At 44.0% G+C, this 19,270-nt stretch overlaps 1 protein-coding gene and 1 long non-coding RNA gene across 2 annotated transcripts in view; both read left to right on the plus strand.

Annotated features, from left to right (window-relative positions):
• LOC115532584 (uncharacterized) overlaps positions 1 to 17,600 on the plus strand; it is a 60,504-nt gene extending 42,904 nt beyond the window's left edge. Inside the window, exons 3-4 of the long non-coding RNA XR_003974073.1 lie at positions 16,693 to 16,761; positions 16,853 to 17,600. This is a non-coding gene — a long non-coding RNA (uncharacterized LOC115532584). The remainder of the gene's footprint in view (positions 1 to 16,692; positions 16,762 to 16,852) is intronic.
• On the plus strand, positions 12,298 to 13,374 carry LOC115532583 (myosin light chain 4). The gene has a single exon (XM_030342449.1). It carries the CDS (start codon positions 12,463 to 12,465, stop codon positions 13,072 to 13,074), a length of 612 nt encoding a protein of 203 aa, XP_030198309.1. The 5' UTR covers positions 12,298 to 12,462; the 3' UTR covers positions 13,075 to 13,374.
• Positions 17,601 to 19,270: the final 1,670 nt, after the last annotated feature.

Consider the following 19,270-nt stretch of genomic DNA (forward strand, 5'->3'; position numbering starts at 1 on the left):
TCATCATGGAATTAGCTGTAGACGTGGCAAAGTGCTGTTCAAATTGTTTCCGTGGGTTGAAAAGACAATGTCGCTCAGTCTGGATCCTAAATTAAGCATTTGTTAACGAATAAAATGAGAGCACTCTGCTCATTAGGTTGTTTGACTAGTTAAAACCTTTTTATAAAAATGTGGTGTCAAGCAGAAGTCGGTGGAAGACAATTAGACTGATCACGCTCTGCCTTCCTACAATCACTTCCTTTGTCTTGTTGGCACTTTTGGCCCACACATTATAATATTTGGGACAGGTTCACTTGTGCATAAACAGTGAAATTATTTTTTAATTTAGAGAAATTATTCATCCAGCAGTACCAACGATATATAACTTTGCATTCTAAAAATGACGTTGTCGCTCATAATTCTAGAGTTATGCTACAATGTAGAACAAGGAAGGTCATTCTAAAGCCTCACCATGTGTTGTAGTTTTTAGTACTGGTTATGTTTCCCTCATTCCTCTTAGTTGCCTGCATTTTGTGAACATATCAGAGCCACTTAAAGAACAAATCAATTGTAGGCGGCAGGCATTGATGTAATGTCAACAAAGACACGTTCTGATAAGTGGACGCGTTAAAAGGTGTGGGTGGAGCACTGTAGTGCTCATTACTGTGTGGAGCTGACGACAGGCAAACACCACATCCCTTTTGTGAAATCAAAGATGGAGACTCAGTCAAATTGTCTTTTAAGGACTATGAACAGTTGGGGTGGGGGGGGGGGTGGGGGGGCTTACCGGAGCTCCAGGAGGTAGCGCTGTTGCCTTGCTCCACAGAGCTCCACAGAGCTTCAGAGAGCCGGGATTGGTTCTCAGCTATCTGCTGCCTCCCCCTACATGCAGCTTGGACTAATGGGCCGAGATGTGAATGGTACCCGTGTGTGTGCGGTTGTTCGTGTGTGTCTGTCCCAGCCACTCACCGTCTCCCCACCTAAGCCACCATTGTCAGCAGCGACAGCCCCCCCCGTCCCCCCCGTCCCCCCTTCCCCCTAGCGTCCCGGAATAGGCGCTTAAAGAAGACGGATGGCTAAACAGCATGACATTTTACCTGCGATTAGCACTGTCCTTTTTCGTTGACTCGGAGCAAGGAAAAACAATTAAGGCGCCCTTGCATTTGACCTTCATTGATGAATGTGCACCAATATTAGCATCGAGTCCAATAAAGTTAACAACCCCAACCATCTGACACAGGACTGTAGCCACGGGAACGCAATGCTCTTTGAGCACTTGATTGAGAAGCCGTTGGCGGAATTTTAAAAGACAAGTCAAAAAAGGAGGGATAATGTAGGCATGATTATGTAGGAAGGCTTAAGGGGATGCAATGATATGCTTGACAAATGACGATCGAATTCAAGCTATACAATGATGGTGTCTGTGTCCCCACCACCGTTATCAAAGTAAGGATTTTTTGGGGATCGGATCACTGCTTTTGAATGCAGCGCAGAAGCATTCACGCCGCTGTTTTAAGCTGTCTACCTTGTGATCAGATCAACCAAGACCCAATTCTGTGACAGTTGTGAAAATATGTTTTTTGTATCGTTGTTCAAATCTATTTGTCAAACAGCTGACAAAAAGCAGAAGGAAGGAGAAGGTGAAAAAAAAATGAAACATGTAGTTTCCTTTCAAAAGAAGCAATTTCTATCTGTCAGTTTTTGGCAACAGAACTAAAGGTAGGTTTTTATTTTTTTCTCCTCACTTCTATGGACTTGGAAGGAAGAGGTGGAGATAGCAATTACGATCAGCTGTGTGAACATTTTCCTGACATATGAGAGTTCAGATTTGCCTTGTGCGGCTGGTGTTGTGTCCCTAATTCCGGAGGTAGTTATCACATTATAAAGTGTAATTACACAGTGAGGACGATTCCTGACCCCAGAATACTCCTTCATTTTCTTTACTGTGGGAGAGAAAAACAGCAAACAAATAGCAACAAACTTTGAAAAGGAAGAAAATGTTTCCTTTTGGCCATTGTACTGTCGTCGCCTTTGTTAAAAGTCTGAAAGTGCTAAAGGGCCGACAAGGTCAAACCTTATAGAGGAATAAAGATTGGGTTATAGGTGGTCACCCTGCTGCTCCCAGCAGAATAATGTAGTTGCACACATTTATAAACAAGTTTTCATTATTGTATTTTGAATTAATTTTATGAATTGTAATTTATATGAATATAGAACTATAAAAATATCAAAGTTCTGATTAGTATTCAGTTTTAATAGTAGCATCATTTTACCATTTAAATGTTCATTCCGTGGGGTCCTGTGTGTAGTGGGCAGGTGGGCCCGGCCTATTAAATATAATGGTTAAGGGCCTTGAAGGACGGACAGATAAAACTGTGTTTCAATATGGGCTTTTCAACGTGGGCAGACCCTAGGCTCACTGTCAAGTATTCTACTAGCGGTGACTGCAGCTCCATTTTGCATGCAGGAGAAACATTTTTGGTGGAAGGGAGTACATCTGCAATTATTTGCATATACTTGCTTATGTATATTTAAGAATATTTTTTGTATTTCTGGACGCTTTTTATTTTCCAGTATCTGAGCAGTTTTTCAATCTACAAAAAACAATGATATTTTCAACAACAATTTTCTCTGAACAATTGACACGAGATAAGACCAGAGTTGACCTTAAGGTACCATGGGTTCACCGGGTTCTTGTGGTACATGCTAAATGTTCACATAGACTCAGGACACAGGACTGGTAAAAAAAAGGCCTTTTTCAACCTGTTGAAATGGCCCCAAATTGAGAACGCTCACTTCTGCCTTATGCAGCAAACAAGCTGTGATTCAACTCTATAGCACTTTAAAAGAACTGTGATCATCAGGAAATGTCCTCTCCCCCTCAGACAGAGATAGACAGCGAGACATGGGTCATCACTTTAATCTGCAGAAAAAATACCGCAATAAATATGTCGCTGGGAACAATGGAGGTAGTGGGGATTGAATAAAGTATGTACGAGTTAAACAATGTTAAATCATTATTATCACAGCAATAATAAAAAAGATTATGTTGGCGATTCCAAGCATTGGAAACGTCACAATGGAGGTGACGTTTCCTTGAAGGTTGACGTGTGTGTGTGTGTGTGTGTGTGTGTGTGTGTGTGTGTGTGTGTGTGTGTGTGTGCGTGCACACGTGCTCATCACGGGCGTTGTGTGTCAATGTGTGTGTGGTTAAGCGCGGGAATGTTTGTGTGTGTGAACGGATCTAAACTCTTGGCGTAAAAGTGTGGCAGGTGCACATTGTCTTTTTAAGCTATGAAATTCAAGAAGCGCTTCCCTGGTAATCTCTCCTGGCATTGTTGACTCTCTACATGGTTGCCATTGTAGTGTAAGTCCGCTATATCGGGTCTAAGTCGGCTATATTGGGAGGTCCAGGCTTAGCAACCTGCGGCCTAACAAGAATAAAAACACAAGAATGAGTTTGAGCTTTGAACTCCAAGAAACAAACTGACCCTACTCACTAGAGTGATAGTAATAGAGAATACATCAGCAATGTCCTTGTTCAATTCTTATATTATATGTCTGTTTATCTATGTCATATGAAGGCCCCCTATTTTGCAAGCCATTCATTCGGAATCCATCACTGTATGTTACATCACAAGTGGGAGTTTCTACTCGGATGTGATGCCCAGGTCAACTCTGGTCAGTCGATGCAGTCTCCCAGTCCACTCCTTACACTCGGTTTGAAACTCCCAAACGGCTCTTCGAAAAGACGCCTGGTGATGAAATAGGGGCCTTTTTAAATATGAGGGCAGTTGTCTTTATTCTATATTTTACGTCACACAATTTTACACATTACTTTACCTAAGTTGAGTAGCAACTTGGAATAACTGCAACTTTGAAGCATTAATAAAGCATTAGTCAATTGTGAATTTATAATTGAAAAAAAACATTATTCAGACATGGAGACTCAATAGTAAGCAATTCATAATAAGTGAAATAAATATCAATACAGCAAATGTAGATTATCAAGAGACAACTAACAATGATATAGCCTAATGGTTTTAATACAATCAAGCACAAGTTAATCATTTACAAACAGTTTTCAATGTGCTAATGATTGATAAACACTTCATAATGTGTCATTTCATTTTGTGCTAGCTTATCTAAAGAGAGAGAGCAATCTGAGCCTTACTAAGCATTTATAAGTGAAATTGATATACTAAGTTGTATTTGCTGCTGTCAGTTACAAACTCAGATGAGGCGATAGTTAGTGACTCAGTCGCTCTGAATAACTGTTGGTTACCAGCTCTAAGACCTGGGTTCAACTCCTGCTGAGGGCATTCCCCATGGAGGCCTAGTGTCATTGGGGAGCTGTTACAATGTCTTGTAAATTGTGTAGCCATAACCTCTGACCAGATCATAGCCAGTGTCTTTGAGGTCAGACTCTGACGGCAACAAAATGAATGATGAATTCACTACGAATTTTCAGTTTAAGTTTTTAACGTTTTTCTTCAAAGTACGCCATGCACTTACTTGTAAAAAAATAAAGATATATATATACTCGAATATAAAAATAAAATTTAGGTATCTTATAACGATGCGTCATTGTAAAAAAAACCAAAAAAAACGGTAGATGACCACAGCTTGAGCGCTGGTAATTATTGGATCCTGGCACGAACAGAAGCAGCCATCTTTGAAGTTCCTGTCTCTCAACAAGAAAAAAAATGTCATCCATATGGCTGGAAGAGATAATCTAATACCTTTGTCGTCGGTCGGCAGCTCTCATGCTTATTTTCGGAACACGCACATGCACACACACACACACGCGTATGAGTACACACGCACAGGTACACAAAGCCAGACATGTAAGCCTGCACACACTTTACTCATGCACCCACACTGACATAAGACTCCTACAAGCAAACAGACAAACTTCTACAAGCGCACACACACACACACACACACACACACACACACACACACACACACACACACACACACACACACACACACACACACACACAGATACCCCCAGCACAGATCCAGACACACACACAGATATACACACACACACACACACACACACACACACACACACACACACACACACAAACCAGTCGCAGGTACAGGCTAGCATTCTGCTGATGTACCTCGCAGCGGGGAGGAGGGGGATTTAACGTCCTACTGGGTCAGAATATTCCTAATCATCATCTCTGTCCTTATTTATATTCTCGTTTGGCACTGATGGAATGACCCCAGCTGTTGTCTGTTTAGTCCGATAGATATCTTCTGCTTAATAAAAGGACTGGCTGGGGAAAGAGAAGAGAAGGGGGAGCCGTTGATACCGCAGGAACATCTGGCGCAGCCGAAGGGCCTCCATCAGCAACATGTGCACACGCACTGAGGAAACACGCTGGATCCAAGATGGCGGCCGCCAGCCGCCGTGTTGGATCACAGTGGACTTCCTGTTCCCGTCGCGCGGCGCGATGTGAAACGACCGCTGCTACATGGGTTTATCTGCGTTTTGGGTTGAAACTGCATAGTGTTATCCGTTGCCAACTCCTCTGTTTTTCTGTAACAACAAAGGGGAAAACAAACCAATGACAGAAATATCCATCCGTCAATCGCGTGACGAGCTTCCATGCAGATCGTTGCACCGTGGTGGCAGTCTTTTTTTCTGGGCAGATGGAATGCAGTTGAATCAGTTAAACGGGAGATATTCTTTTTGACGGACGCAGAGCAGCAGAAGGGGGGTTCAGGTTACTCTCATCCAGCGCCATGACACCGGGTGGCTATTTCAGGACGGGCCGCTCCGCCCTCTGAGGCTAATCAGCCGCCAGTCATCAGCTAGTCAATTCCAACATATGCATGTGGGACCCGTGCCATTGAAAAGTATCAGTGGTGGAAAATAGTGTGTGTGTGTGTGTGTGTGTTTGTGTGTGAGACATCGTAAAGGTTGTGAACATATTTCAAATTCCTTGGCTAGCCAATGCAACAGCATGTAAATGTTTGTATTAAATGCTTTATTGAGATTATATGTGGTTCCCCAAATACAGTCCTCCCTAAAAATAGAGAATATAAAAGAGAAAGACAGTCAGAGAACATTAGAGAGAGAGAATTGAGAGAGAGAGAATCATACCCCAGGGTCCACCACCACCACCAGCAGCATTCTAAACTCTGACTCTAAATACAGCGCAATGCTGCAGCGCCGTGATGAAATGTTCATTCTTCTCTCGGACCACGGATCTTCAGCTGAAATCCCATCATCCTCATCGTCGGCGTCCATCGAGGCACTGGGGGGGAGGGTGGTGAGTGTGCGTTGCTGCTGCCAGACAGGTGATGAATGCAACAATAACATGAGCAGTCTGGAGCAGAAAATATTAAGCTCCCAAACACCGTGGGCTCAGTTTCACTCCGCGCAAACCAATTCCCCCAGACTTTTTTTTCGAAAGCCACTTTATATGTGAGGGAGTTAGAGGGCGGTTGGTTACCGAGGGAAATTACCATCAAAGCGGAAATGACAATTAGCCAGTACAGGGGATAATAATGAGGTTGGATAGGGCTCAGTTGACTGACTCGGTTGGAACCACTTATGGCTGTTGCCCTGGCATTTAAATACACACACGTATAAAAACTCTCAAGCAGACGGGAGACCCCAAGAAACAAGCAACAAAACGCCAACCATGTTTACTCCAGCACTGAATTGTGGGTAATTTACGATTGAATAATTTAGTAGACCCTTTTACCTGAAAAAGACTACATGTCAAGGATAAGGGTTTTACAGGGGGGTTCGCAACATTCTCAAAAGATGCCTAGGCTACAAGTTCACCGTGGATGTTGGGGGATCGAACCCAGTCTCTTCGGACGGGAAGTTGAAACGAAAACACGACTATCCGCGACACAACCCTGGGACCTAATTTGTCCAAAATATGATGTACTTCCTGAAGCCCTCTTCTGGTCGGGGATGGGGACGGGGTGGGGGGTGGGAGACCTGCAATGTCATCCGAGTTCAGCACTGTGTGACGGCTGAGCCGGATGGAGCAAATATTTGGCCTCACCTTTTGGCCGGGATTAAGGGGTGCGAAGGCACACATACAGGTGTTCCAGCTGTGAGAGGTGAGCCCGCGGTAAGCCGCCACGAAAAGGAAAAAGAGGGGGGGAGGAGGGGGGGGGGGAAGAGAGAGAGGAAGCTCTCTCACTGCTCACCTAAGCTCTGTGTGCTGTCGGGATAAACAGGTACAAGCCATTCAGAGACTCACGCACGCCATCCGGCACCGCACCGGCCAGACGGAGCCAGACGGGCAGAACGAGGATGGACGTCAGGGGTGGAGGCAGGGTGAACCCACCAGAATCTACCGGGGCAGGGGGTAGCTGGATAGAAAGGGAGAGAGAGAGGGAGTATAAGGCGGCTGGGGTGGAGGTGTTGGAGGATGGTTTGGAAGACTAGCCTAATCTCCACCCCCAGGCTTAGAGGAAGGAAACGTCCTTATTCTTGGCATGTGGACCAAGAGACAAAGGGGTGTGTGTGTGTGTGTGTGTGTGTGTGCGTGACTGCTATTTTTCACCCATTGTTCGGTACCCACACATGGAGAGTGGTCGCGATACGGTGGATTTAGTGTGTAATGTATCTTTTCTTGTTCTTCTTCTACAAGTCCAAAGGTGCATTGTAGAGAACAATCAGTACGGTGTATACAGTGTTTAATCGCCGTTTAATGTTGTAGATCTGGCCAAATGTAGATTGGATAGAATTGGATCTGATTCAAATGCATGCGGTTGTAGTATAGGTAGGCCACACTGGAATGCTGTCGAAATATAGATTCTATATATGCGAGTCAAAGCACTTCAACACCGACCGAAACTGGTTCATGCCAACTGCAAAGATATATAGATGGATAGTTAGAGCAACCACACACACACACCCGCACGTACATACTCTATTACAAAATACTAGGCTCTTAATAACATTGGCTAACCAAAAAGGCGACTTTATTTCAATTTGGATTCAAAGCTATACCACTCTTAAAAATGATTGTAATACAAAACACCGGCTTGGTGCCATAAAAGGACTCCCTTTACTTTAATATACAAGACGCTCTTTATCATCTTGTAAACTTATTATGTTTTGATTAATTCAGAATTCCCTGCTTTGGTTCAGTAGAGTGTGAAATGCACTTTCCCTTTTGTAGTTTTTCAATTTCTATCATTGAGAGCAATGGGAAAAGAATGAGGTGTGTGTTGGTGTATGTGTGTGTGTGTGTGTATGGGGCTGGGTGGTGGGTAGAGGGCGTAGGGGAGCAAACATGGATGTGTGTGTGTGGGGGTTAGGGGGAGATGAACACATGGATGTGTGTGTGTGTGCGCCTGCGTGTGTGTGTGTGAGAGGGGGGGGGCAGGAGGGGTAAATGAACACATGGATGTCGGCTGTAATTAAGAAAGTGAAGTATTGAAGGCGGCAGTGCCTTCACCAGCTATAATTCATCAAACATGGCCTTAATTAAGTTGTTTACACAGATGTCCACAAATACTGACTGCCGAAAATGTAATTCCGTTATGACTAGACAATGTTATCAACGCAGTCCGATGCCGAGGGAAGTTTCTCTTACGTTTGGCGCATGTTGTCGTCGTTTCGCTAAAATACGTTTCCCCGTCGCTCGGCTGAATGTCTATTTTCGAGCCGTCTGACTCGTAACCACTGACAAGACTAGTAAAAGTAGTTTTATCGCCAGATATCTCAGCCATAAAAGTTACGAGGAAATATTGCCTATTTAATGCATTTAAAGTAGCTTTTTTGAAATAATAATTAACTAAGCCTTGATCAATGGATTCATTAAAGTCAAGATCAACTTCTTGCTCCTTCGTACGCGGGCTAACGTATTATGTTGTTCTAATGAGCTAAATATCTTCTCAAAGAGCAAATGCATTAAGATATCGACACACGTGAGAGGAAGGTGAGCGGTTCCCATCCCGTATTCACACTCCCACGGCGCAGCCATTTCGTTACAGGACCTGCCATGTTTAGCCAGCCAAAGACACGCAGCAAACAACACGCACAAACACGCACAAAAGGAGCAGTGCTCCACAAGGGACATGAAAAGGGCTCAAAGCGCTTTTCCTTTCTAACATAAACCAACCAAACACAACAGAGAAAGCCCCTTAGACGAAGGCTGGACATATTGTGCGAGTCACGCACATCCCGGGAGCCAGTGGAACAACGCCGCCGACGCTGCCGCCACTGTCTCCGTCACTCTCTTTCATTAGAGCCGGGCTAGTCCTGCATCACAGTCCTCCCCCATTCTCCCCTCTCCCCCCCCCCCGTCCTCCCCCTCCCTCTCGCTGCTAAATGTCAGGCGTGTCAGCGCCCATGCTACCCTCCACCCCGTAGAGGACCTCCTGTCCTCCCTTCCCCTAGCCCTCCCGTCTCCCTCCCGGGTGCTGCCCTCAGCTGCCTCCTGATACCCCCACAGCCCCCCCGGGCAGCCCACCAGGTCGGACCACCGGTCTGTCTGCTCGCCCACACGCTCCCCCTGTTCCCTTACCAACCCCCCACCCCCCTGGTCCAATGCCTTATCTCTCGGATTAAGGGCTTTCTGTCACTACACACACACACACACACACACTGCCTGCTGCTCGGTCAGTTCACACCAACTGTCTCTCTCTCGCTCTATCGATGTCTGTTGCTATTGCGCTCTCTGTCTCTCCGTCTGTGTTTCTGGCTCTCTCCCTCTCTGTCTCTCCGTCTGTGTTTCTGGCTCTCTCCCTCTCTGGTTCTCCGTCTGTGTTTCTGGCTCTCTCCCTCTCTGTCTCTCCGTCTGTGTTTCTGGCTCTCTCCCTCTCTGGTTCTCCGTCTGTGTTTCTGGCTCTCTCCCTCTCTGTCTCTTCGTTTGTCTGTCTGGCCCTCTCTGTCTCCTCTGTCTGTCAATTACTCTCTGTCGGTCTCTTTTTGGCAGATCCGTCTCTTTGCCAGTTTCTCTCATTTTCTGTCTCTGTCTATCTGTATGTCTGTCTCTCTCTGTCATTACTCTCTCTCTGTCAGTCTGTCTCTATTGCTATCCCTCTCTCGGCCTTGTCTGTCTCCCAGTTTTCTCTTTCTCTCTCTTTCGTTCTCTCTCTCAAATACATACATACACTGGAAGAGCATATAGGCTATTATAATGTCTGAGTGTAGGTAAGGCTTGAGGGTAAATATTTAAGATTCCTTTTGTTGGTGTTTGAGAAGAATCTCTCAGAATCACATCTATGCTTTGCAGACAGAAAGAGCAGTTAAAACAGCGAACCGGCCCGTTTTTAAACAGAAGTGGACTGGATCGAATTTCCCTGTAATGTTTTCTCTTTCGTTAAGATGACTGACAACCAACGATTATTTTCTGTGTGAATACCTACTACACCTTTTCAAGCTAAGATTTTTTTCTTTGTCTCAAAGAAAACCGTAGCTGGAAGAATAATGTTTTATTGTATTGGAAGCTGAGTCAAAGTTATTTCTCTCGACCTCAACAGTACTTTCCTTGAGCTGTGAAAATCAACACAAAGCAACACTATACTATAAAATTTGAAATTCCCGGTAAATTCACCAGCATCCAGCCAGAATTCACTGACAAATAGCTTCCCCCGAAACACATTCATGTGTGAATCCATCACCATTTGTGGGGATTTAAATAGTTACATCATCACCGGATTACCAAAGGAGCAATTCAAGGTTCAATGGAATACCTGCAAACGAGATTTCCAAGTTTCAAGAATAGTTGTAAAACATTTTCCCACTTACAACATCATTGTTCGGGCGTACTCTTTAGGGTTATTTGTCAAGTTTTGAGATTGTTTTAGTCTGAGCGGATTTGTATATATTAACAAATTAATCTTAAACCATATCAATTAGAGGAGAGCTTCACTGCTCTCCTCTCCAAACGCACAATCCTGGTACGGTTTACGTCATGTATGCATAAACATTGCAACACGATGCATATATTATCTCTCTCAAACACACACACACACACACACACACACACACACTGGAGAGCCAATGGAGCAGAGTGAATGCGGTCAGAGCCCGGCAGAGTTGGGCTGCCATTGGCGGAGATGATGGACGGTGCAGTGAGAGAAACATGGAAGTGGCGGTGATAGATTAAAACGAGGGCTGTTCGCAGCCACGCCGCCTCCTCACACTCAGACGGTGGCAATGCGAAGGGTTTGGTTGATTAATTTGTCGTCATTTTTTATTAAAGGGAGGGGTTTATTGATGAGCTGTTTATGGAAAGCTGAAGGTCATTTTCCCATTCAGATGTGGTGGATTGATGCACGGCGTCACCTACTCAAACCGTGTCACCCTTTTAACATTGAGGAAATAGGGGCTTAACTCGTACACACACGCAGGCACACACACACACACACCCCTACACATGCACACACCTACACACTGACACACACACGTACACCTACCGGTACATACCTATACACTTACACACACACACACATAACGCCTCTTTGTTGTCTTTTGGCACGTATACACACAAACACTTCCATCTTCAGTTTACTCGTTTATCATCAATGTGTGAGAGGAAATTGCTCACTGTCAAACTATTCTCAGTCCTTTGGTTACTCATGCCTGCCATGTCAGAGCCAGTATGTACTGCAAGCATCTCTGTAAACATCTTTCAGCTTTCTTGTATCAGTATGTGCACTACGGTTGGTGTGTTTGACTAATGATCAACATCTATTTTGTAACCACAACGTTGCAAGGTTTATATTTATATTTGACACATAAACATGGTAATATATAGATGAAATCAATAATGTTCTCACTTCAAATATCACTGCATAAACTAATATACTACAGGGATTAAGTACAGAAAATAAAATAACATAGATGGACAACTGTGAAGATGAACACGGAATACAAGATCAGCCAAACCGCAAATTGAATTTGATCAAGACTTTCTTCCATGACATGAAAAAGACCATCGGAAAAAAGACAGCTCAACGTCATGTGCATTGAAAGCCAGAATCGGCGCATGTCATGTTCCCTGAGAGCACTAATTCCCAGGCGTCCTGAGAGGTTAACGATCCGTGCTATTCCCGTCAGCCTGGTCTCCACCACTGATGCCTCTCTGATCCCATTGTCCATCAAAGAGACATTTTGGGCTTAATGCAGCTGGACCCTGGCTAATGACAGTAAGTAGCCCGGCCGGCTTCATGGCGGCAGCTGAGAACAATGCTTTGGGGTGACATCATGCCGGGCTGGGGTCGGGTGGGGGCGGCCTTCTATTTCAGGTTTCTTCCTTTTATAGTGTGCCACTGGACTGTGGGCAGGGGAGGGGGCTTATATACCCTATTGCCCCCTCAACCATCCCTAGACTCTCATATAAAAGCACGGGACCAGGCCAAGGCCTCTCCGTGCTCTGGAATCAGCTCTCCTCATACCTCCTCCCGAAACCCTTCGAACGCCTCTCCTCCTCCACCCGGTAACTTCATCAGCCTCCCTTCCCCCCCTCCTCCTCCTCGGTCGTCATGGCACCCAAGAAAGCGGAACCGAAGAAGTTCGAGCCCAAGAAGCCCGAGCCCAAGGCGGCAGCGGCGCCGCCCGCACCCAAGGCGGCTCCGGCGCCGGAGCCTGAGCCGGAGCCCCCAAAGGAGCCCGACTTTGACCCCAAGAGCATCACGCTGGAGTTCAGCGGCGACCAGATCGAGGAGTTCAAGGAGGCCTTCACCCTGTTCGACCGCACGCCTAAAGGCGAGATGAAGATCACGTACGCCCAGTGCGGCGACGTCATGCGCGCCCTGGGCCAGAACCCAACCAACGCCGACGTGCTCAAGGTGCTGGGCAAGCCGCGGCCCGAGGAGATGAGCAGCAAGCTGGTGGACTTTGAGACCTTCCTGCCCATGCTGCAGCACATCTCCCGCTCCAAGGACCAGGGCAACTTTGAGGACTTTGTTGAGGGCCTGCGGGTGTTCGACAAGGAGGGCAACGGCACCATCATGGGGGCGGAGCTGAGGCACGTGTTGGCCACGCTGGGCGAGCGCATGACGGAGGACGAGGTGGACCGGCTGATGGCGGGACAGGAAGACGCCAACGGGTGCATCAACTACGCCTCCTTCGTCAAGCACATTCTCTCCGGGTGAGGCCCGTTAAGGGGGAGAGAGGGGGGAGACACCCATTAGGACTGTGATGGAAAGAAAGAAAAGCTCCTCTATTCTGGATCATTGTTTTTTGCTCTTTTTTCGATGTTTTGTTGTTTAGGAAGGTGAGCGTTTTTTTCCAACATTGGCCGATATGCTTTCCACTACAAAATGGCTTGTCCCCAAAGAGAAATGATAAAAATGTTAAAAAAAACGATGTGTACACAGAGAGACAGCCAATACAATGAAATGCTGCGGAGATGACAGAAGTCGATATGACCTGAATAAACAATGTGTAATTACTGACTGCCTCGTACCTTGTTATTTTGAGAGTCTGAGTTTAAGGGAAAAACAACTGACAAACACCACTACTATGATGCCGTCGCAATACAATACCAGTTGCTTCTCTCTGGTATATTAGCTCCGACAAGGAGGGTGGTGTTTGCTTGTTCCTCCCATGTGAAAATAACATACCTCTGGCAACTGTTTCAATACCAACAAATGTCATGCACTCATTTCAGGCATTGGACGCACACTGCTCTCTTCATGAAGACTTCCACACCCATTACATGTGTGGCATTGTATCAAGCAACACATTGCTCAAAGAACTCTGTTTAAGAGCTGCTACATAGTGTAGAACGGAATTGTTTTCTTAGCTTTTCTTCCTAAATGTATAGGAATTCTACAACCCTAACACTTTCTCTCTCGAACCATATCCTGCGTGAGGCTGCTTTAATTTAAATCTGAACTTTACAATGTAGTGATAACATTTAATGAATTGAGTGCATCTTTTCTTTTGCCCTTTTGTGTATGCATCAGTAAGTTTGAACATAGCTGTACTCTGTCTGTGTTTGTGTGGGTGTGCACTTTTGAAACGAGGGAGGACAAAGTGGAGAGAGATGCCTGGATAATACAAGTTCTTCCATAATTAATAAACATTGATTTTAGTACTTTTTTTGGTAGCCATACAGAACAATATATGAAACTCTATGTCTGCCCCATGTGAGTAAATACATGACTTGCAGGATAGGAACTTCAAACTGGTTTCATATCCACACATTTAGACCACAACTTTAATGTTGTAAAAGTTATGTTGTATTTTCGGAAATGCCACGCACGACAGGGGGTCGTTTCCTACCCAAGTGTGACAAGAAGCTTAAATCTAGAAGCCCATATCTACATCCAAATGTCGACAACTCTAAACCACCAACTACTGATTGGGTCGCTACAGCTGCCACAAACTGCTCTCTGCAAAGTAAGTAACGGCAGCAGCAGCAGCCAGAGTAAATACTGTATGGGTATATGTATCAACATGATGTATGTACCTCCACCTTTGGCTTTGCTTCGTTTTGGGGAAGAATAATGCGGGGAAGATTCTCAGAGCATTCTCGTGGTCGTGAAAAGTTAGTGGCTACGACTCATCTCGCAAGTAAAATCTTTCCATCTTTACGGATAGAGAATGTATGCATGATTGGTTAGGTGAGAATCACCCCTAAGGTCGTACTATGTTATAGCTGCATTTCATGCTATTTCTTAGTTCTGTCGTATTCTCCAGTAAGCTGAAGAATATATAAAAGGTGAGGGCCCCTACTTGCCTTTTCCTCCAGAACATGGAAGGCACTCATACCTCTTCAAACTGCATGCAGAAAGCCAGCACTCTCTGTGACCTTATGTGGTCTGATCACCAGACGCCCCACCTCCTGATACAGCTAACCACTTTATAGCAAACCAACTTCCAAAGTAGTAGGTCATCACACTTTCATTCATGTTCTGCCCGCTCTCGCTTAGTGTGTAGAGCAGTGGTTTTCAAACTGTGGGGCGCGGCCCCCCTGGGGGGCACCAGAGTTCTTCAGGGGGGGCGCGACGTGAGAAAAAAATAAACCCGAAAAAAACCCTGAAAGACGATGATTCAAATCATCAGTCGTACTTCAACTGTAGAAGTAACATAACTAAATCAATTTTCAACCGTTTATCTTCGTGCAAACCATTTAACAAATCTACACACTTGTATCTTCAATAATATCTAAACAGAATTTCGATATCATTTAAAATGTCTTCAGAATCACAGTTTTAGTTTCATACCGCTTCGTTTTCAGCTGTTTTCATTGAAGACGTCAGCCCATTCTGATACACCTACTTCTAGACATCGTAACTCATTCCTTTTTCAACCGTTTACCATCGTTCAAACCATTAAACAAATCTACACACTTGTATCTTCAATACTATCGAAACTGAATTTTGATAGCATTTATACTTTTTTCAGAATCACAGTTTTAGTTTCAAACCGGCGTCGTTTTCAGTTGCTTATAATAATTTAGGTCACCATAGCAACGCCGGTAAACAAACCCCGCCGAATAGTCGAATCTCTGGACTGAAAAGGCAGATCTGATTCGACTCAGAAAATTCAGAGTCGGGGACCCTGAATGAATCTGTAAACTGGCAGTTTACACAGATTGAGATGTTCAAATGTATTTAAAAAAGGTTAAGCTAAAACATGCTTAGATAAAGTTGTTAAATTGTGTTGTTTAAAAACGCAAAAAGATGTAATGTTTCAGAAATATGTTTAAAAAATATGTTAAAAAATTTGTTTCAAATGTTTCAAAAATATGTTCCAATATGTTTTAAAATTATAATCGGAGATGTTTGAAATGTGTAAAATAATTAAAATAGCTTTCAAAACACAGGTATTTAGAAAAGAAAATTGGGGGGGGGGGGGGGCTCAGCTGAATTTTTTTCTCTGAGGGGGGGCTCACTTTCTCACACTTTGAAAACCCCTGGTGTAGAGAGAGGCGAAAGATACAGCGGTCTGCAAAATCCAGCTTACAAAATGTGATTCGGTAAAAAAAAGGGATTGTAAACCGAGTCACTCTCTGGTATTATTTTGCTGGAAACACATTGACATCGCAAAAGACGACTCAAGGCCATCAAACAACACGTCTATGACCATGATTTCTCTGTTTGACTCCCAAGAGTAGACCAACAGTAGTAGTACAGCTGGCTCAAACCCTGTGTCCGTTTTTGTTTGGTTTTGAAACCTTTTCACCCAGTAGATGTTCTACATCTGAATGCTAGTCCAACCTATAGAGGTGTCATCTCAAGAGCCCGATTTGCCCAAGTGCCCATGAAATGAATATGACTAGCAACAGGAATAAAGGAGGAAGAACCATGTAGAAATACATGTGGAAGGAGATTCTCTAAAGTGCTCTAAGTTCATGCATCAAATTTTGCATTTCACTCTGCCATGAAAATAATTCTGAATTTTTTATTATATCAGGACACACTTTTGAAAAACTTCAGAAGGTCCTCCAAAATATTCCCATTCAAAGATTCTCATCTGGCACTAACCACCCAACAACCAGCTAATGAAATATGTACAAAACATCCAAATGTTAGCGTTTCTCCATAGTCCATTCCTCTTTCATTTTTTCCTATGTGACCAAATAAAGGCTGCTGATGCATTGCTGGTTTTAACTGTTGTTAACTTGTTCTGGTCTTAGGGTACTGTACTCTAAACTCCGTTCTCTGGGCCAATGGCTTTCATGCAAAGAGCTACACAATCGCCAGTCTGAGAAAGTCTGGTCTATCAACTGTCAATGTAATTTATATTCTCTTACGTCCTAGGAGCTGTGTCAGTCAGTTAAAAGTCCCCGGAGCGAGAAGAATAGGAAAATGAAGGAGAATAAATATTGAGTACGGTATTTGACGAAATAATTTGACAAAGAAATATGATCCAACACATTCAGAAGTCCTACCCTCATCTCTTGCCAAAACACATTTGCAGGCGTTCCAGGGTGAGATGAGTGTCTGGGGAGGAGGTTGCTGATTCGCAAACCATACATTCAGGGAGCTGCAGGAACAACAATAATTAGTAGAGCTACTTGAGAACCCATAGCATTTTTCAATGACTGCAGTTCTCTGGGCTCAGAGAAGGCTAAGATGGCGTCCCATGAGGATAAGTGCATGATGAACTGAGCAGACATGTATCACATTGAGCTCACTGGAGTGGTCTCTGTATATGAATGGTACCCGAACAATACGCTAGTTATCAATGGACATAAGACTTAGATCATCATTTCGTCCTCCAGACACAGACTGCTCCACAAAGGCAAACGTTAAGATTGGTTTACAAATGGGCAAACAATCCAATCGAATCCCAAAAAAAAGAAAACTTACTCTATATTGTACAGATACTTCGCTATTGTATTGTATTGATGAAAATGTGATTAGATCATGAGTCTGTATTACCTACTGCTGTAATGAAAGAGGTTGCCAAGTCGCTTCCATTATGTCATCTGGACTATTGTACGGCTATCTGGTCATCTGCCTCAAACAAAGGGAATAAACCACAGTACAACAGCTAACAGCGAGCTTGGCATTTGACTACCCTGGAGAAGTTTATATGCACTTCACTTACATGGTCAAATACTGCAAAATATCTAGGACCTGTTTGTATCGCAAATTAATTTTGCTTTTTGACAATATGTAATATAGGTTGGAAATTGGTTCCCCCCCACGGCTTAACGATTTTAACGTGCTAAGGATGTGGATTTTGGAGTGCAATAAAAAAAATGAAATGTCAACCGATCACGTAGAGATACAGACTCTCTCAATCATGTTACAGAGGGCCGCTGGACAAACGTAATCACTTTTCTTCGTCTAATATAGGGCAGGACCTAGTGTTCGACGGATCAAAGGAATAATGGAGATACACACTTCCATTGGAGACTAATTCCCTCCCTGGAGGGTGTGTGTGTGTGTGTGTGTGTGTGTGTGTGTGTGTGTGTGTGTGTGTGTGTGTGTGTGTGTGTGTGTGTGTGTGTGTGTGTGTGTGTGTGTGTGTGTGTGTGTGTGTGTGTGTGTGTGTGTGTGTGTACTGAAGTCATCCAGTGGATATACACTGTCACAGGTCTATTGTTGTAGCTATCCATCACCATTGCCCCCAGGTGCAACACTGCTCCTCGATGCCAAAGGAAACAGTATAGAACCAACTCAATGTAGGCCACGCATGGTGATTGTTAATCAACCTTCAATATTTGGGGGATTTTGAATGGAATGATGACCTTTTCTGTTCAATTACTGGTGTGGTCTATGAATTTTAGCACATGTTGTTGTACAGGTACTGTGAAATAAATAATTAAATAGCTAGCAATCACTCCCTATCAAGGGTGTTCGTATTAATTAAGTCTGTGGTGATTAAACCTGCATTAAAGTTTTTTCTGTCTTTTGTTTCTTCGGGCAACGACTCATGAGCACATTGGGCCTGAATGGACCGCTAATCTCATAATGTCAATGTGATCGAGTGTCAACTAAATCATATGTTGCTGCTTAATGTTCCGTGTGAAAAAATATTCTTCCCTCTCGCTCTAAGGACGTGATTTCCCTTGCACGCGATGGCATCACATTAACATTTCCCAACATTGGACGAGACAGCAATCAGCACATGATGCATAATTAATGTTTTTCTACAAAAAAATCAAAGAAATCTTGTGTATGAATTGCAGGGAAATGTGTCCGTATCTGAGTCCTACCAAAAAAATAAATACAATTCATTATAAGATGAAGAGATAAATACAGATCAGACAACTCACCTGACTCCCATCTGAGAAGCACTGGGTTCGATTCCAAATGCATGATCCCTAAATGCCAAATTGTAAACCTACTATGATTTGCAAGTGTGTGAGATACAACTATATCTTCCGGCCCAAATGCACTTTAGAACAAGCATCCCCAAGCAACGAAACATGGCAATTATTCAGAAGTATAGGGCTTTATGGAGCTGCTTCTAATGTGAGAATGACTCCTGCCTGATATAAAAAGATATTGAGCTGTAATCAGGACGGCCTGGCCCCGCTCAGGTCCATCCAATCAGAAAACTTACATTTTTGTTACGGTTCTGTTGCCTGCATATGTATACATATATTACCCTATTGTACACGTTAGCCATCTATCAATAAAACCCTCAATACCTATGATTGGTCTTGGACAGGCAAATTAGGCCCGACAGATTTTCCTTTCTGTGGGCCCACCCACGCGCTACATCTGGCTAATCTAGCGTATTAACTGGGGGAAGTTTGTGTTTATACAGCGCTTTTCTGTTGTGTGGAGTCTATAAATGTTTGATGCTTTTCCCGTTGTTTTATTCCTGTCCACATTGTGCACTCATCTCTGTGCGTCCCGGCTTAACATGGTTGAGGACCGC

Source organism: Gadus morhua, chromosome 19 (assembly GCF_902167405.1).
Source record: "Gadus morhua chromosome 19, gadMor3.0, whole genome shotgun sequence".
NCBI lineage: Eukaryota > Metazoa > Chordata > Actinopteri > Gadiformes > Gadidae > Gadus > Gadus morhua.